The sequence below is a fragment of the Lethenteron reissneri genome, chromosome 18, assembly GCF_015708825.2.
Source record: "Lethenteron reissneri isolate LAM-NWPU_2019-01 chromosome 18, ASM1570882v1, whole genome shotgun sequence".
Taxonomy (NCBI): domain Eukaryota; kingdom Metazoa; phylum Chordata; class Hyperoartia; order Petromyzontiformes; family Petromyzontidae; genus Lethenteron; species Lethenteron reissneri.
This window is the reverse complement of record NC_083796.1, coordinates 8,166,105-8,189,807: the sequence shown is the minus strand read 5'-3', so window position 1 is coordinate 8,189,807 and position 23,703 is coordinate 8,166,105. Positions and strand designations below refer to the sequence as shown.

The 23,703-nt window shown below is 40.4% G+C and overlaps 1 protein-coding gene across 8 annotated transcripts in view; it reads right to left on the bottom strand.

The window, feature by feature from the left end:
* Positions 1-23,703, bottom strand: part of AGTPBP1 (ATP/GTP binding carboxypeptidase 1) — a 60,287-nt gene that overhangs the window by 7,821 nt on the left and 28,763 nt on the right. For 7 of the 8 annotated variants that reach the window (XM_061553705.1, XM_061553703.1, XM_061553704.1 and 4 more), the window contains 9 exons: positions 23,314-23,462; positions 22,209-22,296; positions 17,709-17,853; positions 14,941-15,094; positions 11,698-11,878; positions 6,381-6,510; positions 4,289-4,420; positions 1,878-2,054; positions 394-563 (listed from right to left, as the gene is read on the bottom strand). In XM_061553705.1, the coding sequence (XP_061409689.1) occupies positions 394-563; positions 1,878-2,054; positions 4,289-4,420; positions 6,381-6,510; positions 11,698-11,878; positions 14,941-15,094; positions 17,709-17,853; positions 22,209-22,296; positions 23,314-23,462 (1,326 nt within the window). Of the gene's footprint in view, positions 1-393; positions 564-1,877; positions 2,055-4,288; positions 4,421-6,380; positions 6,511-11,697; positions 11,879-14,940; positions 15,095-17,708; positions 17,854-22,208; positions 22,297-23,313; positions 23,463-23,703 lie in introns of those variants that run through there. The other variant, XR_009755284.1, reaches the window with a different exon arrangement.

Here is a 23,703-nt window from a genome sequence, read left to right as displayed (position 1 = left end):
TTGCATGCTATGGACTTCACACTAATCCTGCGACCAACAAAGGCGTGAGCATTCACCGCAACGTTTAAACTAGGATTGATCCTTGAATTGAATTGCGACAAGTCATTAAAACACTAGGTGAATCCTTTACACCCAAGACAATCCCTTATCATGATGGCTCCATTTATAAATAATTTCACAACTCTACACCTGAGTCACTGCACTTCAAGCGTGCGTAAAAAACATATAAGCCACAATCGCAGAAACATCTCTGAAATCACATCGCATCTTCCAAAGCAATTTGATTTGACATAAAAACTGAACATCACTCTAAAATGTTGCTAGTCCCCCATACGACATTGTCAGCAGAAATTAACGCATTCTGACCCCGGTGGACCGGGGCGTGTGGCTTACCGTGAGGGCTTGTACACAGTCTCGATGGTGTCGGGGTCAGGTCCGGCCCAGGCCCCACGCGGGGGCAGCAGCAAACTCTCAGCCGGGGCGAGAGAGCTCTTGAGACGAAGCAGAGCCACGCAGAACTTGGCTCCCATCTCTTCCAGCTCCTGGGAACCCATCTGGCTTCCCTGGCACCATTCACGCACGCACGCCCGCCCGCCCTGTTATGAACCAAGACTTTACTCGGGATTAGGTTTTGGACTTGGTTTCGTTAAAGTGTGCAATTATCATTGCTGTTGGATTTTTCTTCTTGCTTTTTTTCTTCTTCTTTATTTTGCCCCCTCTTCACCCTCCCTTTTTTGTAGCCAAGTGATTTGTTGCTCAGGATGCCTTTTAAACACTTTAATTACTGAAGCTTATTTTTTCTCTTACACTTAAAAAACAACAAGGAGAGGACGTATTCCAAGCCGTTGTTGATTTCACTTGAACATTTCCCAGGGCCTGAGCAGTGCATGGAGTAATTTGACCTCTTTTTACACACTAGAAATTAAATTTCTATCCCTGCACGCTCTCTGGCAACTGTTTCCAATTATAAACACCATGTCAAGTTTAAAGCGATATTTCCCAATTGTCCTGCTTACAAACATGTGTTCGCCCACATACAATTGTGGTTTATTTTTACATAGCAGCTCAATATACACAACATTGGTATGAAGCAATTTAATCTGTGACATGACATTATTAATTCCGCATTGTCATCAACGGGATTAAACATGGTGTTACAACTGCAATGTCATGCCAATGACTATCTTGCCATACCTATGTGTTGCACATTGAATATGTACTATGAAGACAATCGATCAGGGCTTCATGCCCTTGGTCACTATAGATACCAAACAATACATTGGTTGAACATGATGGCCACATATTTAAAATAACAGGTTTGCCAATAGTCCAGAAATGCATAACTTTTCAAACCCCCAAATCAACAGATTTGTATCATGCCATAGGAATCGGAAGGAACAAGGTAAGCTAAATAATGATATTTGAAAATTTTCCCTTTTTTCATCAGTTTCACTTGTGACGATCGGGATACTAATAGGCGTATACAGTAAAACCTTGGATTGCGAGTAACTTGGTCTGCGAGTGTTTTGCAAGACGAGCAAAATTTTAAAATATTAATTTGATAAACGAGCGAGGTCTTGCAATGAGTAGTACGTGTATACGCTTTGTCTGCCTAGTGTCACGTGATCACAACTGATATACGAGTGCTTTGATATATGAGTGCTTTGGATTGCAAACACGTTTCCAGAACGAATTATGCTCGCAATCCAAGGTTTTACTGTATAGTCAAATGAAGGGAAAAAATAGGTCAAAGTGGTCATTACAATGATGGTTTCTTGCACATAAATGCATAATTGAAGTGAAAAAAAATACCATATCTCTATGGAACTGAATTCCAGGTACCACCAATGTGACCCCTCCCTGGCACGCACAGGTACCTTGTAGATGCCCTGGTCACAGCCACAATAGGTGCTCTCCATTGTGTAGCTACGCAGCACACCGATGTCCCTCCACACCACGACCCGCGCCGTGGATGCCTTGGACTTCTCCACCACGAAGTTGCAGCTGCTCAGGCAGAACGCGGGCGCAATCTGGTGCAGGATCCTCGGCAAGGTCTGTACATGCAACGGGAAAAGCAGTATTGGTGGCGGTGATGGTGGCACACCATCATTAAGGCTCTCAGAGAAACCTTTTGACAGCACTGCAATTTGCATCGTCCCACACTTAATGTCATGTGGCGACATGGCATCCATACTCTATTAACCCCGATAAGTGATACAGTTGAGCCACTCAGCCACTAAGACGAGTCACGCAGAAATGTAGCAAAAGCATGACCCCAACGCCAATCTCATGATGAACGAGTGACAATTCTGACCGTGATCAAGTTGCTTTTTGCACGAAAGTCAGTGTCATCATTTTTTTCTTCCAGACTGTGCACAATAGGTTCATCATTGTTAAATGGCATGTGTGGGGTGATAAAGAGCATGGGTATTTCAAGTCAGCTTTAATTCTGGTAATAGCCAATTCAATTTAATGTAATGTAGTTTGAAAACCCACCACACATTATAAGCAGATTCGACTCTATGGCAATTTACATATTTCCACTTTCTTGAAATAAAATAGATTTTTTTTTATGGTAGTTTGACTGCTGTTCACATGTAAAGCATACAAAACAGACTGGCAAAAATCCAAAAGTAAACAATGACAATGCAACATTATTGACAAATTAAGTTTTCCAAATTGTTAGCTTTTATGTTAGCAAAAATAAAAGCAACAATTTATCTTTAAACAATTATATTTAGTAGATATTTGCCCGGTGGACACGCATAAACCTTATAAGAAAAAATAAATATATAATATGCTGCGCTAGACTGAGAGGATTCAGATAGCAGATGTATAAATAGTAAAAGTACACACAAGCCTAACCTCAAATTGCAATTATAAAGGCAACACTCCAGATGTTTTTTTACCAAATCACTTCGCACACCATTAGTGATAAATGCGACACAAAACAGGGTGCCACAAAACAGGGTGCCACAACACAGGGTGCCATGCATATAGAAAGGAAGGATGTTTGTTTAGGATGCATTGTTTGGATAATAATTCTCTAAGCAATAAGAAAACGCTGACACGACAACAAGGAATAGCTTTTAAATGTGCATGGTGAAGCAAATTAGCTCAGTTTTTCTCTAGTGGATTTCAGTTGTGATTTAAGAAGTTGTTTATTTTGTATTCATTAAGAAGTCACCCAAAAGAGCGTTGCAAACTGCAATTCCCCACAGAAAAGTCAATCTGCTGAAACAACCTGAAACAGCAACTGGTGTAATGCCATTTAAATTGGCATTGAGGCAATGAAGCAATCTTGACGTGAATTGCAACGTGTGTTGTGTCGTTTCGCTTTGTTCAGGGGATTCCGGTTGGAAATCGGTCATTTCTACTGAACTATTACAATGTTACAACAATTAACAAATCTTAATTTTTGCCCGTGTACATATCATTGAATTACCTGCGTTAAGATTTGGTTTTACAAAACAATTCATTAAATGGCAATGTGATGACCGGACTAAAAACCATGCAGTGGCTGGTTTCCAACAAGTGTACATCCGAAGTGAGGATGGCAAGATATTTACTTACCTACTTTCACATCGCTAGGTACAGCACATAACGTATTTCAATAGGAATAATTTCAGAGCTCAACTGTGGACTGTTATATGCATTATTCTTTGGCCCTACACATGAAGATGCAGTGGGCTGTTGATGACAGTCGTTGCCACACGGTCATTCACAATTCTTAGATGTGACCCATAGACACTAGGCATTACAGTCTATAATTATCTGTACCTCCAATTGACTAACATTTTAAATGTAACCATGAACCCATGCATACCGTTGATATTGAGAATAAAAGCAAGAACTGTATGGAGCTATGTAATCAATTGTGCATGTATAATTTGACATGACTCATTTATATATTTATTATTTATCTTACATCATTATCCTCAATGCCGTTTATCGTTTTTTATATGTAGTCTAGTTAAGCACTGACATCTTGCCTAGGATAGATTTTATATCGTCGAGCTAATTTAATCATGAAAATCTCAGACATGTCCGTATAATTGTTACATGTATATGACCAGAATTATTTCTCTGAAAAGATTTACTTCATTGTACCACAAGCAACTCTTATGTCAACAATCCCTAACTAAAAGCACGCACAATACTTGTACATACATACAAAGACATTCAATATGGTTATTATGCAGGATCTTAATTAATCCAAAAGCCCACCCTTTTGCCAAATGCAAGCATTTGCACTCAACCTAGACACCGCTGTGTGTGGCACGCCTACCCTGTAGCTTAAATCCTCGTAGACAGAAGATGCTTTGGCCTCAGCAGCAGTTTGCCAGATGGTCTCCTTCATGCTGCAGCCATACAAGAAGACATTCTTCTTCCTCGAGTGGCCATGGTAGTCACAGTAAACCTGCCCATGGGGTGTAAAACAAGCACATTATTCCACGTGAAATTACTCTTGAGCAAGCAAAGTGATCATCAGCTTGCCTGTGTTCAAACATGTACGTGGATATTCTGAATAAATGTCATTTTTATCTTCAGAAGAGTCAATGAGTCTCTGAACATTTTCAGGAGACCCATGCATTATACAGAATGATGGGCCAATCTGTTTTAATGAGTACTTGATTGTGAAAGAAAACAGAGTACCCAGAAGAAACCTACACGTAGGAGGGGATAACAGAGGTCCACACAAACAAATTAAGAACCAATTTTACGCAGTCATCCCAGAATCAACTCACAGTTTTAAGAGTATAACACAATAAAATGTGATGCACCATCCTGGCCTTTGAAGTGCTGAATTACAGACATGTGTCACTACATCCAACAACACAGGAGCCTATGTATGGCATGTATGCTCACCCACCAGCTAAAAGAAGCTTTCTGAAGTGGTAACACTGGACTCGTACACAGTGTATCCATAATGTAAGGACGTTGATAGTCTGATAGGCTCTAACACCAGTTATTTTTCCTATAAGCTGCTGTTATTTGCCAAAAAAAGTTAGGTTTACATAGTCAAAACAATGTTTTTATGTAAAAAAAATTACATGGATCACTGCTTTTATTTGTTAACTTTACTAAAAAAATTACAGAGTTATAGATGACTGAAAACACAATAGGCTTCTCGTAAAAGTAGCAAAAATGCACAGACCCATTGAAACCTTAAAAAACAATTGCTTTTAAATACTCGGCTTTATAAACTATGTGCACATCAAACTGTATTTGGGTACATCTAACTGAGGTGTTGGTGTTTCCAGTGAAAGTGTCACTGGAAAGTCAGTCCCCCGGTAACTTTCATGAGTCTGGCTGCAACTACGGCAAAAATTTGGAGATGAAGTTTAAAACATCAGCAATCCTATTGCCAAACGATCCATTGCATGCCAAGTCTCATTAATCAAACCGCTAAATGCTATGCATGTTTGAGCCAAGATTATAAAAGCAAAATCTTTCCAGGCAAGTTTTCCTTTCCTTTGTGCAATAACTCCTTTTAATACTTTTGACTTTCATTTATGTTTGAATGGCCGTTTTTTTTATAAACATGACATTTTACACTCTCTCATTTAGCACGTGGTTTATGTAATACGTGTTGTGACTTTAAAATCTCAACAGGAACTGAACAATTGCTTTATTATTTTGCTGAAACCGCTCATGTGAATAATGCAAAATAATCCCGCATAAAAAACTTGCAAGTGTTTACTTGGAAGCCATTCAGCTCCGTCATCACAGATTTCACGAGACATCTGTTTCAAAGACTTGCAAAGCTGCACTCTATGAAGATGGAAATCTAAATTATTAGTCACGCTCTCACGTGCCAATAATGGCTTTTTATCCCTCACTGCTAGTGCTAGGGTACCGGGAGTTCAATCTCTGACTTAACTGACATTACATCCTGCCTATAAATGTATTGGGTTCGTGTCTGCTGCCTTTGCATGCATTTGCCAAGACTGTGGAAATTCTACCCCAACTGTCAGACGGATAAACTTGAGCTTTTGATGAAATATTTCAGGTCTAAGCGAGAACGCTATATTGTATTGCCTTTCGTGAATGTTTATATATTCAGTCTATATATGACTTAAAAAATACATCTAACGTTCTGTAAACATAACTATTCATACTTCTCTGCATGGAATAATATTTGTTCATAAGACATGCAAAGTCTTCTTTAATACTCAGAACTTAGAACAGCCCGAGGCAACATGCCATTAGAGAGAAACCACAAATCATGAAATAGTGCATGGTTTACATTTTACAAAGTGATCATTTGCGTAGAAAATTGTGACCATTTGAAAATTAAAACAACGATCATAATTAAACAAAGATAGAAAATAAATAACTAAATAGATGGAGAATCGGCGGATTAATTTCATCCTCACCAGCGGAGTGTGGGCTATGCTAGCCAAGTACTGCAGGAGCCCTTTCGTGTGAAAGATGGTCGGATGCAGCTCGGGGTCTGGGCTGGACCACTGTCGATTGAGATCCTCTCCACCCAGAGAGCAGCGGTAGCTGAACAAACACAACCGCTGTCAACAGCGGGACTTCACACACACAACGGTGGAACTAACACCATTGCGGCGATTAAGCCGGCATCGTAAACACACTTGATCTCATTCACTCATGCAGAACCACGTTTTGATGCATATCTCCTCTGTAATGAAGGCCAGCGCATTGCACACCATGGACACATTGGTATAAAAAAAAATAGGGGAGGAACAATTCAGCTCCCTCGCCTCCACCCACCCCAGCCCAGGCGATTTAGGAATTGTCGCGATTCAGGGTCACAATTTAATGCCATAACTAATTGAGATTTGATGTATTCAATGCGAGCTTATATAATTACGTGAATTGATACATTGTGGCACCCCTACTAGCAATAATATTACGAATATTAAACATTTACCAAGTAAAACAACTATTTCTGAAAATTTTAATAAAATTATATTTCAGGACGTTAGTAAATTGAGATATGTGTAAAATACAGTAAATGCATGTGTAAACATGACAAAATTAATATATGACTGCATGATGGCTTTCTCAGAGCCTTTCTGGAATCACTTATATGAAGTGATATAGATGTCTGGAATATCTAAATAATCAAAATGTTTATTTCGTTTTATATATCGTAGTTCATACAAATTGCATTTCACAAGCGTGGAACCACAGGCATAACTTGAAGGCAGCCAGGCTGTGAGCTGGTGCCAACAATTACCCAAAGCTCTGCAGTCCTCTGTGCATTAAGATGTTTTCAGCCAATTCGTGAGTGTTGATACACGTGGAAGGAAACTGAAGCACCCGCAGAAAACCCACACGTGCGAGGGGGCAACACTCTATCCCATATAGAATGGACAGATGATATCAATCTTCACTTTGCTTTACCACTTTCTTCAAGCAAGTCAGGGTATGGATGGCACCTCGATGTCCACGGGAAAGGATTTTGCAACATTTGTGCAGTGTTTCATTAACCCTCGCATCCACAGTGCTGGATTACAGGCATGCACCACCACTGCCTGGCTTTAAATTTAAATCGGAAATTAAATAAAATCTAAAACAATGCCTGCAATTCCAGAAACACAGAAAGCAGTAATTTTGCAGCAACTACATTGATTACAACGCAATCCAATATAAATTCAAACAGCAGCATTTATTAACTATATAATGACAGGGTGCCATCTGTTGATCAGGAGGGGTAATCACGAGTATGGGTGCATTATAGAATAACCAACTAGAAAGGGGGTGTAACTGGGTTAAAGGTAAAAGGCGGGGTCAGTCGGGAAGCTCCGGAACCTTCCCTAAGGTTCTAGAAGGGGGCGTGGCAGGAGGCGGGGCCTGCCCACGTTGGGAAGTATATAAAGGGTACGTGACCGAAGGTTCGGGGCTGCCGTCGCTGTCTTCGCTGTCATCTCTCTTCATCGTCCGGCCGCGTGGCCGATCCTCTGCACGGCTACCATCGTCGTCGTCGCTATATTAGTCAGCCAGCTATATAGTTAGATGCCGCCGATGTGGCTGTGTCGATGGGTCAGCTATGCGTAGCCGTGTATATATATAAGTCGCCCAGTGATTTACCTGAAGTGTGAGAAATAAATAAGAAGCCCTCTACACGTTGTGTCTCGGAAGTCAATCACTACAACTACATGACAATGAATACACCAACGTGAATACGTCATTATGCTCTTCCAACAAGACTTAGATAAGCTGAAACTGTGAAGGGTAACTGCAGATGGCTGAGTTTGCTGAAACATAATAAAGAAACCCCCCGTCTTTTTAGAATGTCACATGACATACAAAGTATCTAAAAACAACGTTTTTTTATCCTGCCATGAAAGATAAAAAGCAGTGTATGTAGAACATCGGACCCATGGCATGGAATAAAATATATCACCGCAATCACGTACCAGTAAAAAAAAAACACATCTGCTGGAGCACATCTATAATATAAATACCAATTAAAAATGTCTCCCCACGGGTTGGCTTTTCTGCAGTGCTCCACCTACACCCGAGTGCTACTACAGTAAGGCAGAGCACATTCCACCCATAGAGGGATAGTGTCTCCCTCCATTAGTGGTATTTTGCCAATTAAGCTATTATTCTCCTGCAAGACACTTGCATCAACACCCTATGCGGGTCCCACTCTCTGCATAGCATTCCGACAGCCGTTAACCTGCATGAGCATTTAATTAAATTGCCCGTGATAGAGGCAGCCTTAATTTAGTGATAGTGGCATGGTGGTTCTGTGATAGTCGCGTTAATGTAATCTATTTAATATTAACCCATGTTAATATCATGGAACAAAACATTTCTTGCGGCACAATTGCAGTAGGCGAATGCTACATTTCACAAGCAGTTTTTTTTATCTCAATGTTTTTTAGACTAGGAAGCCAACGTGAGGCCAACATATTTCTACAAAACAATGGAGTAAAACGCACCCATGTGTGCGATTGCCGCTCATGTGCTTTATGCAGAATGTCAGCGCTAAACCACATGATTTCAGCATAAGAGACCTCTTAGGGAAGTGTTCTGAATAGAGTGCTGGCAGAGGCTAGCATTACGAAAGAGACAGCATGCTGAGATGTCTGTGTTTCTCCACAAGAGTTTTTCATTGGCTGGAACAAATTCTACCCAAAGGCTTTTTCTCCAGCACTGCCTTTTACATTTCCTGTTTAATTAAAGAGTGTTGCGGAGCTTGAAGCGAACGCTTCATTTGTTCGCTGTGGTCACATAATGGCTTACTTGTGGATCTGTCACCACACGAAATAGGACAGGGTTCTCTTCGACTATAAGGGCTCCTTTGTTGTTGATTCGAACAGCTTACGGGTGTTGGTTTGTAAATTGCAATGTCTCAGAAGTGATTACGGATCCTATCTGGCTTCTGATGAATGTGAACTCTCTACAGGTGTATAGTGTATTTGCAAAAATCTATCATGTTTGAATCACATTGTGTGTGCTTGTATATATATATACACGTCATGCAAGATATTGCAGATCGGTCCTGTTTTTTGTCCCTTCAGAAGGTACATGATATATCGAAAATCATATTGCACATGTCTCACAGGCAAGACAGTGAACAGTTTCGGTACAGGCAGAAGAGAGGGTAAATAAAGAAACTATAAACACTGCCATTTCCCTGTACTCAATAAATAATATAAACTATCCTCTAACATATACACTGACGTTCAATGTCAAAGCACTTGTTTTATTTACGCGACTTTGTACGTGACTAATGCTAATAGAAAGTCCAAAAATACAAAGCAAGCTGGTGAGCCAGATTATTTAAGAAACTTCAGTTTTAATTCTTGAATTTAACAGTATGAAGGAATGTGCACCTGGGAATGCATAAAAATACGTAGAATCAAAAATACGCGTTTGGTGTGAATGCTTAAACCCACGTGCTCGAACTTTAATGCTTGCGCTTAAGCCCACATGCACGCCTTCCAATGCAAGTACATACGTAGCGTAACAGCGCCGGCTGGTGGACAGCGGCAGCAACTGTGGTGGACAGATAGTGCTCACGCAGGTGAGGGTGTGCACGGTGTGTTGGCAGAGGGGAGGAAATAGGGTAAGGATCACGGAGAACCCCAGCTGGATGCCCCAGGAACCTGTTTGCGGGTTCGAGAAGGGAGGCGCGGTCAGGGCGGAGCCAGGCCGCGCTGGGAGCATAAAAGTAGCCGAGAGCGGGAGCTCGAGGCTACCGGTTCTGGGAATGGACTCGTCTCGTCGTTGCTGTCGTCTCGTCGCCGTAGTCGCTGAAACGTCTCCGCTAGATATTGCGCTACGAAGGATAGTAGTTGGTTATCTCAATCAGCGCTGTTGGTGTTAGACGGCTAGTGTTATGTACAGGCTAGGCTGAGCAACTGTGGAAAATGTGCGGACGAGACCGTGAAAGTTGTTAATAAAGAAAGTGCCTCCTAGAAACTCTGTCTCTTAATTGTTGACACAACACATATGTAGTGACAGCCCGGTCTACCATTGGGACACATGGGTGAAGCCCGGAGCCTTCTGGGGAAATCCAGAAGAAGGCGTGGCTGAGGGCGGAGCCTGGCCACGCTGATAGAGGATAAAATGCGACCTCCGACTCACAGTCGGGGCTGCCGTGGTCTGGAGTGGAACTCGTCATGCTGCCGTCGTCATAGTCTTCACCTCTTCAAGCTGAGGGTCAGGAAGCATGTTGGCTGTCCTGACCCAGTGTGTAGTTATCCCCTATGGCTGTGAAGGCCAGAATAAATGAGAGTGCCTCCTACTAGTGTCTCTGAAGTAGCACACTACACGTACATACACACATAGATGCACTTTCCAATGCCTGTGTTTACACCAATGCAACTATGCGCACAAATAGATGCACTAACATGCAATAACACATTTACACCTACATGCACTCACACAGGAGCATAACCATGTTAATCAGCGTAGGCTCTTTTAGCTTTCCTGATAAATTAAAAATCATGGATGGACAATGTTTCAGGCATAGCAATAAGCAGCAAATATTCTTCTCAAAATGTTGATACATTACGTGTTAAAAGGATGGAGAAGCACATAATGTAAAACCCTGTTAAATCGTGAATAGATCTGTTGACCGAGTGGGAAATAAGACATGGTATATTAAGATTGTTTTCGATTGCTCTGAAATTATACCTTTTGTAGTCTGCACAATGCATGATCATCACAAGATAATTAACTCTAATAGCGATAACGACACAGCATACATACTTGTGTTTCTGAAGTCAGTGTCTCGGGCAGAAATGAAGATGTTTTAAAAAGCAGAGTGTCAAACAAGAATCAATGACGATGAAAACAATACTTTATATTATACATTCTGCTACTAAAAGCAACCTACGTTTATTTATATAATTGCAGAAAAGTAATGAAAATAAATCGCTGTCACAGGTGAAAGGATTTTATAATGCACCTATCATTTGGTGATACTGCACCGGCAGTGGTGCGCAAGCACAAATAACAATAAACTTGACACCTTTGTCAATAAAACTACCATAAAAGGAAAAATATTTAATAGACGACATTTCAGGCAACATCCCTTCTGAACACATAAACAGAGAGTCCGCACTCTACACCATGAGGCCCCTCTGGTATATAGAGCAGTCTCCAACTGACCTCTACTTATGCGCTATGACAAAGGGCCAATGCCTGAAACGCCACCCGTTATATATTCTAAAATGCATTGCACCACTTAGGACATCTCACCTCCCATTGATGACCCCGTCAGCGTTGAGCATGGGGACAATTTTGAAGATGTACGATTCGCGCAGGCTCTGGGCCAGGGGGTCATCACTCATGAGGAACTCCAGCGAGCCTTTCATCACCCAGCTGGAGTTGCTCTCGCCGGGATGCACCCGCGAGGTGAGGAAAATATACGGCCGATTCCCTTCACACGCACACACGCGCACGCAGGCACATGCACACGCAGGCACATGCACAACATACATACGCACGCACACATAGGGAGCATCGCAATGTACAACATGTTCCATATTACCACAGCCTACATCGTTCTTTACGCGGGAAAACGACGACCACAAAAGAAGAGTAATATATTCTAGATTTGAAGCTTTCGTGACTGCAAGGATTCATATTCTTAGGTTTTTTCGGTAAAGTCACGTAGGTAAAACATCAAAAATTAATAATGCAGCTAACCCGGCTGTGACGGTCCCACCTGATGACGGAGACTTGTGTTGCCTCCGAAACATCGTGATTTTTGTTTTATTTTATTTTTATTAATTTTTGATGTTTTACCTACGTGACTTTACCGAAAAAACCTAAGAATAAGAGTAATATATCTAAAAACAAGGTGATGTGTGGAAATTTCATGCCGGTGCAACTTTCTTCGATCATCCACACCATTCATTGTCATCTGAAGAGCTGCACTCCCAGTGGCGTGCGTGTATGCAAATTACCCTGTAAGTAGCAACAAGGGTACAGAGTGTGAGCAAGGTCCGAGGAAGGGAGTACATATTTTCAATAAGCCACAGTCCATTAACCCTTTGTATAGTCAGCCCGAGATTGGGCTTGCTTTCCAGCGAGAAAATGAACCACACAATCGGAATGAAAATGTGCCTGTGAAGTGCTGCCAGCTATTACATCCGGGAAACAGCACTCACAATCGGTTCACAATTGCAGTGAGATTAACATGCATGTGTGTACTCGTTCGTGGTGTTCCACAGCCAACTTTTTGGGGAATTGCTTTGATCTACATTATTCCACGAATGGGATGTGCCATATGAGCACTTCTGGTTTAGCAAATGTGTTGGTATTTTAATGGAGACCATGTGTGATGCGTCACAAATAATATTACACTAGAATGTGCAAGCTACTGTGTGGTTTTTGTTTTGTCTATTACAAATCACAAAGTAACTATAGTTTAAATTCAAGCTTGTAAGATCTCATACAAGTGCTGGAAACTGGCTTTCCTTTCAACTGCTTCAGTAGCTATCAGCCTCGTTACACATATATACCCTAGCAAAGAGTAAGAGAACTGTATCTCAGGAGGAAAATTGCCTGTGCATAATGGGCAGTTGTAGAGCTTGCATAGATGCTAAAAGTTGTTGAAATCTGGATAATGACATATAAAAGTGAGAACTGCATGAAAAATGCACCTAAATGCATTTCAACATCACTTTGTAAGCATTATAATACCATTAAGATTTACAGTCATAATTAATGTAAAGAATAAAAATGTTAATGGTGTTTCTGTTCGTAATAAATTACAGGGGCACACGTACCAGCACACACTGCCATCATGGCATAACCTTTTGCATTTCGGCTTGCTTATGAATTTTTTATAGACATTACAGGCTCCCCGGCATCAGACTCAAGCGAACACTGCAATTTGTCAGACTGGCAGTGGCACCTACAATTTATAGTAATATCCATGAGGCATACCAGATAAGACGACAGGCGTAATGGAACGTTTAAAAGCCAGTGTCAGTTTAGACAAAAACTGGAGCCAGTGCTCCAGCATGTTTAATACTTTTCAACAATGACAGTAAAAATGTTTTAGAATTTTTAGAATTGAACATTAATTGTACAGATTCAGTATATGCAAATATATGCAATACATTTTAATATTTTATATTTCTTGATATATACTAGCAACCTACGTGTCCTTTGGACATCCATCCATTGCTCCCAGCCATCCAGTAAAAAATTTAATCTTGAAAAGGGCCCTGTCTCTCTCCACCTTGATACTCCCTCGATATTCCTCTCCTCCAATAGCAGCCGCCATTCACCATTAATCACTTCATGGTATCACCACAGTACTTGTGCCAGGCTAGGTGGACTATGAGGCCATGTGAAGTGTCGCCCTTTCACTCCATCCCCACGTCTATCCTCCCCATTGCTCTCAATCTTTCACTTTCCTCTATCTCCTTTCCCCACCTTCCTCCTACTGATTATATCTAGATTTCAATTAACAACCTCCATTTGGCTGAGATGACGGTATTAGTTGTGTTTAAAATAACATGAAAACGTGTAACGGATGGGCCGCAAGAAAGCTCCCGTCTCAGAAAGAACCCTGGCGAACAGTGGAAGAGCGCGGCCATCCAGAATAAAAACCTCATTCGAGATCCAGACATTGCACCTCATGGCTTTGACATTTCCTCAAAGACAATGACTGACGTGACCATAAACTGCATCAGAACATGAACAAGCTGTGATGAACAACTCCAAAGCAAGGTGAGCTAGAATTTGCAGTGCTCATAGATAACAGGGTTTTGAAGGGTTATCAGAGGCAATTTGGTGATCTCACCTTCCAGAGGCAGTTCTCTAACAAGGGGGGGGGGGATGTTCTGCTTTCTGAAAGAGTTCACATAGGAATGTATTTATCTCATACCATGATTCCTTGCACAAATGGAATATAATTGAAAAAAACAAAAAAAAGCCTGACTATAACTTGGTGGAAACAATTCACCATAACTTGGTGAAAACAAGTTATTGTTTTCAAAACTTACTGACCACCCTTTTGAGACTTCTTTCGCATGGTACGTAGCCAACCATGCTAATTTGAAGGTGTATGTATAGCCTTTAGTTAAACAAGATGATAGCCAATCCATTCTTTATGCCTGTTATTACTGAAGGGTAATTAATGCATGTCATAAAACAATAAACACTACGCAAAATGCACAAAATATCTTACATCGTAAATCTTACATCAATATGAACATTAAACAACCATTAATAATAAATTAACAATCACAAAATATGTACGTACATAAACAGTTAGGGTGTAATACTGTAAACAAGTAGAGTGAACATTTACATTGCATGTTACAGCTGCATAGGGTTACTGGCCATAAAAAAACACCTTACACGTAAGGTTCTTTGAATTATACAACACACTAATTAACAACAAACATTGATTCACAGGCACAATTAATTAAGTAACACTTCGTCAGCAGTTGCTTAAATTTCCCTGTTTGAGGATCTGCTTACGGAGCCTGTAGATGTCCTGCCAGCCGGTGGATTGTGGGGCGGCTGTGATGGTGACCACAGGGCACCCGTTTCCGCCCATGCTTTGGCACAACGTCTGCTGCTTAAAGTATATCTGTCGCTGGTCACAAGCTGCCCCCAGGCCCTGCAGGTGAGCCTGTATCAGGGGGAAAGAGCAAAGAGAAAATATAAAAAAACAGCAGCACATTCCAGCTACGAATGTAGTTGTGCAATGTGGTGCAAATGGAATATCTGATGTTTCTCCCTTTGTCTTTTTTACCCTAGCCTTCCCTTCACTTTACAAAAAAAATCCATTCTCCTGATCGTTGTCCCTACGTCAGTCGGGTAAGCGAGCCCATCTCTCTCCCTTTCCCCTGCCGAGCGAGTACCGCGCCTCGGGCTTTTGTTAGCGGGATTTCTGTGCCTCCTTTCCTTTATTTCCCACTCGTGCTCTGTACCGGAACTTTTATCCCAAAAAATAATATACGAAATAAAACTTCTGATGTTTTGTAGGTGTGATGATGTTCATGACACGGAAGATATCCTTTTGAAATGCTGTAATATGCAATATACTATTTGTACAGCCCTGTGCTAATCCACTGCTGGATGAAGGCCTCCGTGTGACGTTTCAGGCACGGCTGTTATTTGACCGTAGTTTACCATGCCAGCTCGTGCTGGATGGTGAAAGAGAGGGGGTTGCCCACGACTGGTTTCCGATATCATTCACTGCTGATGTTAGCCGTGACTGGGAATTGAACTCAGGTCGCCTGATTCATAGCGAAGTGCGCTCACCACTACGGGACCAGCCTCTAATATACTCCATGACTGTGGAAATTCATTTTTTTTAATTAACTGCTGCTGCTTATCAGGCTATAAGATAAACATAAACTCTCCTCTTCCGTTGGAAAATTCTGTCTGAAGGTTATGCATTGATGAATATTAAACGTGGTCACTGGCCAAAATCTAATAAATAATTGTTTTAGGTATTAAAAAATATCTTTAATAAAGAGAGCACATAGAGGAAAGATATATTGCTGGGTATGCCATTTTTACTAAAAACTGAAATTCAATCACAGGACCTAGCAAAAGAATTGCTTTGAAATTGAATTGTATGGATACAGCCTGAAAATAATTGAAAATGCAGTACAATTTCCAGCTGGCTTTAAGTGTAAGGGCATGTACTTAATGGAGCATTGTATTACTCGTAACTTTACCATCATTTCCAGAAACATCGTACAGTACGGAGTAAAACCACCTTTTAGGGGCACCTCCAACTACAAAACGCCACCATTTTTGGTGTCGATATTCAATCAATTATTCACACTGCGCCTTTGAACTATGACTGAGGTCGAAGATATTAATTGAATATGGCTGCTCCAAGTTATTCCTGTGCTTAGTATTTCATATAGATCCTATGCCAAATACAAATATTAATGGTCAAATCTAAAAACATTAGCATGAAGATGTAAAGGTCTTCAATGTATAGCTATGTCAGGATACCATAGCATGGCTACTTGAGCCTTAGCCATTTTCTCCTAATCGTAAATAACACAACAGTAAGCTGCACACCATGTATTCATGCAGGCAAATGTTAAAACAATCTCCTGCAGAAAAATCACAATAAAAGCATTACAGAAAATATAAACATACCCACCCTGTTGAGAGTAAAATATTTTAAAACAGCACTTTGTTTCAACAACACTATTTTACTTTAATTGTCAATTCTTGTTTTGTTTGTTTTTACGGGCACTAGGTACGATTTGACAAGTGCACCTACCGGAGCAAAAACAACGGGCCGCTCAGGTTCTGGGAAAAAAACCACGTAATGCGGGTATTTGTGCAGCCATAAAAGGAGAAATGGGTGGCTTATGCATGAAAACTATACGAATGATACATCCGTGCTCACGTACATGTGTGAATTAGGGGTGGAATGATTCACCCACCCTCCCACACAGCAATTCAATTGTCACAATTCCGGATCGTGATTCAATGCAACGGTGGATTACTCTTTTAACATTGTGGCAAATGAAAGCACCTCAAGCGGTTGCAGAGGTGACTTGAACCCATTATATATAACAAGCACTCATTGGGGAATAGCACATTTATATATGTATGTTTCAATGCATAATAGGCAATAACTTCTGTATTGACCGAGGGATGACAGCCATTTTTAAATTTAACACCTTAGCTACAAAGTGCAATATACATTTTGAACCGGCTAAAACCGGTAACCAAATCTAATTTTTTGGTTTTCATTCTGGAAAAATATTTTTATTTAGGTTTGTTTTTCAGTTTTGGTGAAAAGGCAGTTTATTCCAGTTCTTGATTCTGGTTTGTTGTTCCACTCTCTGAAGTAAGTATTTATACATATCTCTCAGGGAAAGTAAAATCATTAATGCTATTATTATTTTTAATGTATATATTTAGCATATATATTGTTTTCTAAGACAGTATATTTTTGGGTAGCTATAAATGTATCACATGGAGCACACCTGTGCACAAATAAATACAAAAATTACCAAGATATATGATTTCGATGTATGCGAAGACTCTGTAGTGCCTCATGCCTATAAGCTGTACGCTCAACTTGAGCAGGGTTGACTCAAAACATAGGTTTTCGTAGCCAATAATGTGATCCATATTTGTTGTGATAATGGATTCGGCCTAAGTTACTTTGACAAAAAACGAATTGCGGCAGGCTCGCACATTGCACGTCTAATATGTAATATGTCACGTAATTAATACATGCATAGCGAGAGGTGACAGCTCACCATTAGGCTAGTGTATGTGTAAGGGAAGTGGTAGGCAAAGTAGCAGGCGTCATCCTTGTGAAAGAAGGTCACCGTGAAGGTCAGAGTGTAGTAGGATTTGCCGCGCTGTCCGCCAGCTGCTGCCGAGCTGCGCGAGAAGCTGTTCCTAAAAGCAGCACACCGTAGCTATTCAGTTTTAGAATCAGAATATTTATTTATACTGGAGGCATCTGATGAGCTGTAAAGTTCCTTTTCACAGATGTCCAGTAGAGGCAGGTCGGAACGTGACAACAAACAGTGCAAAAACATGATAGTAGTGCAAAGTACAAGAAAGGTAAACAACTTCTTGGTTCTTTCGGTAAAGTCACGTAGAAGGGAAATAATAAAATAATAAAAATAAAACATAATAAAAGAAAAAAATCTCACGACGTTTCGGCCACAACACAAGCAGCCGTCCTCAGGTGAAGAAACAGAGCTGTCGGAAAGACAGCGTCCCAATGTTTTTTAAAATGTTTATTATTATTATTTTATTATTTCCCTTCTACGTGACTTTACCGAAAGAACCAAGAAGATGAATCCTTGCAGTCACGAAAACTTTAAATCGAAAGGTAAACAAATTGCCAAAACACATACAAATCCAACTAAACCATCCCCATCCTACCAGGCAAAGCTCAACTAAAGTATTAATTTATTTTTTAAAAGCGACCTGGCCATCACAAATTATAGCTCAACAAAGTGGCCCATCATTTTGACATTTATAGCACTATATAATATAATCTAAATAATCTCAATGCATGTTTACAAATGTGGAGGAGAAAACCGGAGACACATGCAGGCAGCCGCATGCAGCCGCCCTACGACTTAATGTCACGCGGTCCACATCACTTAGGCTGCACACCAGATGATGTAAGAAGGCTAAATGGGGCAATGTCAAGTTTATTTTGCTTTTCCTAAAGTCAGAACTCAATTGACGAGGATTTAGTAATTTGCAAGAATGACCTGGGGGTCACCAAAATGACAAAAGATAAACAAAATACAGTACAGCAAATAAGAAAACAAGCACAATGTATGTTCACAAACTACAGAGCAGGGATTCTCCTGTTTTTCCCCTCACGTGCTGGGAGCTACTTCAGGTACTGAATCGAGTGGATTACTCCCTCTCTATATCTGGTATAGAGCATTGCTGGCTGCTGTTGGCATATCTACGTAGTTGAATGTGATTGGCTCAGTTTTCTAACATGTGTTTGTAACCAAAACTGAATGCGTAAATTAACCAGCGTACTTAGGCAAGCTTTGTGTTTAATCATTGAAATTCGTCATTGTAATCTGACCAAAAGCGTATCTTAATTCCATATTGCTTAACTACTATAACTGATATTTAAAAAATAGTTGCCACAATATTAATATTGCTGTTTTATATATGTTTTAAATCACTTCAACATATTGTACAAGTTAAATTAATAGCAATGTATATATTTTAATGGCGTATGAGTATTTTTTACCATAGGAATTAATATCAGAAGCACTTCAGTACAGAACATTGGCATGTAAGATATGAGATTTTAAACCAAATGTGGTCGACCTTTACATAAAATCACCATGCATTATCTCTGCAGAGTGAATCTACTCATGGTCTGGGTGGTGTTCACCTATTAATTTACCTGGAACACTTCATTCTTGTTAACAATTGTGTAAAAAATAATCCACGACTTAAATGGGCACGGCCATCACATGCCTATAAATTACAGACTTCAGCTATAAGTAATGCAAGCTAAATGCAAACCCCCATGGCTACACCACCATGAATTGCATGTAGTAATGCGCACAGGGCATTACATTTAACTGCTGCGATAATCTCAAATGAGTTTTGTGAATTATAATGCTTTACGGCGCTGTGGGGGGCAGGGGGGGGGGGCAAGGTTAAGAGGGCACGCTCAATTTGCTGGGGGGAATCAGCTTGAACAGAGCCTCAAGAGTCTGGACATATTGATTGGCATGGGACTGACCCCAACCCCCCCCCCCCCTCGCAAACAAAAGTGGAAGACTGATAACTAAAAATTAACCCGTAAAAACAAAGTTTTTCACTATAAATCCTTTATATGCATGGCATCGGGGCGGCTAGAGTCCTCTCGTCCTCTGGCTTGAGATGGCTGCCACCTATAGGTCAGATGATTGTCTGCCAGTATTAAGCAATTGGTAATTAAATATTTAATTTGTTTTCCCTAAACAGTGTAAAATTTTGGAATTTTTTTCACGAACATTAATTGTCTCGCACAACGAGTCTGTGTGCAAAATGTCAGCTCGATTGGATCACGGGAAGTGGGTTAAAAAACGACCGAAAGATTTGCACGGTCGTAAGCAAGCAAGCAAGCACGCAAGCACACAAGCACGCAAGCAAGCAAGCGAACTTAATATAAAGGATTTAAAAATTAACAAAGGTAAGTAGAGGAATGCTGCTGAATAAAAAAAATACGTGGTGCATTAACGATCCGCGGACACCACCCAGAACTTTAGGTAGCCATGAAGTGCTTTGATGCTGTGTGGTCAACAAGCATGCAGGAAGTTTGTGATCTTTTGTGTGGCAAACAAAATATTCAGTTACACTTAATACCATCATAGAATAACGTGTCAGTCAATGTTTCTAAGGAAATTACACCTTGTGTAAAATAGCTAAGGCAGCTTAAGGACGGACTAACAATACACGGTTGGAAAAGATGTTAACCACAAACCATCAAACACCAATGGGAAATTTGTAATACGCAAAATAGGACTATAAAATTCCATCACATGACATGAAAATGAGCACACTGACTAAATTACTATATGTGCCTCTCCGTGGTCAATTAAAAAGGGCCAAAATTACTAACGTAGTCAATGGAAACTCTCCGTATCCATTCGTTGATTTTTTTGCTTGTGTACACAATCAATAATGCGCAAACATTACAGCAAGAACACAACATGCAACATGGTCGTAAAGTAGAACAAGCATAACGCAGGCGCCTATATCCATGGGGCGTGGTATTAAAATTATGACTGTGCTTTCTCATAACAAATGCTGCCAGTAATAAACAGGTGAAAAGAGAAGCAGTTAAAATGCATCTTTCCTTCAGCCAGGCTGTTTACGGCTCTACCTGAATTAATGCTCAAATCCCATCTATTATGTAGTCGCTCTCCATCCTCGCCCACCGAAAGTGAACTACTTAGCCTAATCAATATGTTTGGGCCACAGGAAATGGCCGATTGACTAAGGAGATAGCGATGGGTCGAACAATGACTCCAGAGCAGTGCTTAACTCTTCCCCATCTATTCCCTGTCCGCTAATTATTCTCAAGGCTTTTTTCCTACACGTTCTCTGCCACCCGGTTCTCTCAATGATAACCCCTTTAATTCATCGCCCAGTGCAGCCGATGCAAGACAGCTCTGTGCTCACTGGTCACCCATCACCCCATATGCTCACCCAAAAAACCTATTGATTTTTCATTACGGTAAATAAAAGTCCCCAGTATAAGAGGTCAGAGCGTGTCCCATTATGCTGATATTGACTCCGCGCTGACATGGGTAAAACAACCTAAACAGATGTTTTTTAACAGCTTTGTAATTGTTAACTACCATTTACAATATGAACCATAAACAATTAAAAGTATATTAGGAGGAACATTTCAATAAAAAGGTAGTTAAATTAGTGGTGCATTTCCATTGCTCTCCAATAATTGTAATAATGCTGTTAACATTTTTTATAAACATCTGCATTGTTAAAAATGCTTCATATACAAAAAAACTTGATAGATTTTACAAAAGTCAAATTGCATGGTAAATTTGACATCTTAACTCTACCCCAGGTATCTGCTTGCTTTCTCAAATTGGCTAAGTCAAAGACCATGAGTTCACAAGTTTTTATTTTGCCACACAAATGCTCTCAACTTCAATAATGGAACAAAGGCCTGCTTTTGCTTCTCCAAAACCAAAGAGATCAGGACGAACCACGTACAGAACATAATCATGTAAATTCAATAACCTCCTCCACCAAAGGCTTTTGTAATAAGTGTAAAAACATTGGCGATTGAAAAACGTGTCTTTTGGCAGGTCCTGAATATAAGATGTTGAGTAACTCGTTATTTGTGGCACACGGTTGCACATGATAAGTTGTGATTTGTGCACGTGAACGTGCGGTCTTGACACGTGCAATTGAATTCCCACTGTCCACAATGTGGGAAACGCACACCGCCGCTTTCCCTGTTTAATGATTCGGTAATCAATGCAGACCGCAGTTCAGAATTTGCCAGGCCCTAATCTATTCCAATTAACTTTTAACGCTGAGCCCCAATGGGAAGGGCGTGGTTGGACACTGCGCTTGACCGTTAGTAAATTGAATGCCTGTAATTGTCTTCAAGTTGTGTTTTCCTAGGTAGCACACACGGTACAAAACATGTGACCGCCCACACAGCCTGCCCATATGCAATGCTGCTTAAATGTGATGCTAGTAAATTGCCAGCTATGCTGCGGCTCATAAAGTTACCGTACTTGTAGTAGCAGATGTCTGTGCCGGCCCGTGTCCAGTGAGGTCGCCCTGCCATTGCCTCCCGTACTGAATACATGACAGGCTGCATACCTGCAGGACATATGCGGACACACACACATTCTAATACACATCAAACTAGTATACGTATACAAGATATATCCTGATTATATCAGTTTCCTACCTACAAAACCAGTGAAAAAAAATAACTATTCACTGCTTGAATTAAAATTTTGAGTTGCTGGGGTAACTATAAAAAATAGCATACTTTTTACCATTCAATATTTAAAACTAATATATTTATTATATACATTTCCCTGCAAAAAAAATATAGATTTTATATTCTTTCTCTTCCAATGTCATATAACCATGTTGCTGCTGACATCCCCCATTAGCCTCTGGAGGCTTTAGGGTATCCAGTAGCATTGGGGTTATGATAACCATCTAAAATTCACCTTATATATGCACCTTGCTCTTGCCATGTAAGCCTGCACCCAAGGGGTCTACAGGTCAGTGGGCAGACCATCTGTACTGGCAAGTAAAATGTGCTTAAGCCAGAGAGACAAACAGACTTGTAGAACCCAATGTCCCTTGGTGGGTAAGTCAATCATCTGCAAACGGTTCAGTTTCAACTTGCTTTTAAAAATAGAATTCATATTGATCTTGGCCTTGTTGTGCTGGCATTACATTGCAATAAAAGCCTTGTGCTTCCATTTGAATTCCCAGTGATCCGCAAAATGTTTTACATCATAATCTCATTATTATAATTACAACTATATTTTTAAAATAGGAAATTACTCCTTGTCAAAAATGATTTATAGTCTGATAATTACAAAATCTTTCTTCCTTAAATTTACTGAAAATCAGTAGCATTATTTGTCTTGAGGTTGATAGAAGCTAAAGTAACTTATTTGGTGAAACACTTGAGGACTATTTGTGAAGATTCATGGTGCTGTGTAGACTACATACAGTAAAAACTGCTTATGATGGGTGCCATTTATTCTCAAAGAGGTTTAAATGCCAGAGGTGCTAAGGACGTTCAAGGCTTCAGACAGAAAGATTTCTACATTCTGATGGCACTCACTATCCCCTGTACATTACAACACGTACCATAGTTGAACTGGCTGTTGACCTTCTCGCAGTTCACGATATTGAAGCGGTAAGGCACTCCGCTTTCCATTCCACTCACTTCAAAATAGAACCACTGATGGTGCCGGTTGCTGTTAATGTCCGAGTCCAGAATCAGGTCATACTCATATCTGAAGGAGCACAAATAAATCGAAGGCATCAACAGTGGAAATGGACCAATGTGTCATTTGAGGCTTCAATTTTAAGGTGGCCAACTGAATTCACGAGAAGCTGGCTTGAACAATGCGCTCCCCGAATCTGTTGGACAAACAGGAGGATGTCATGTGATGAACAGCATTGTTGTCCACAACTTCAAATAAATAAAATTCCCCACCAACCACCATCATCAGCCATGGTTTATACACTGGATTA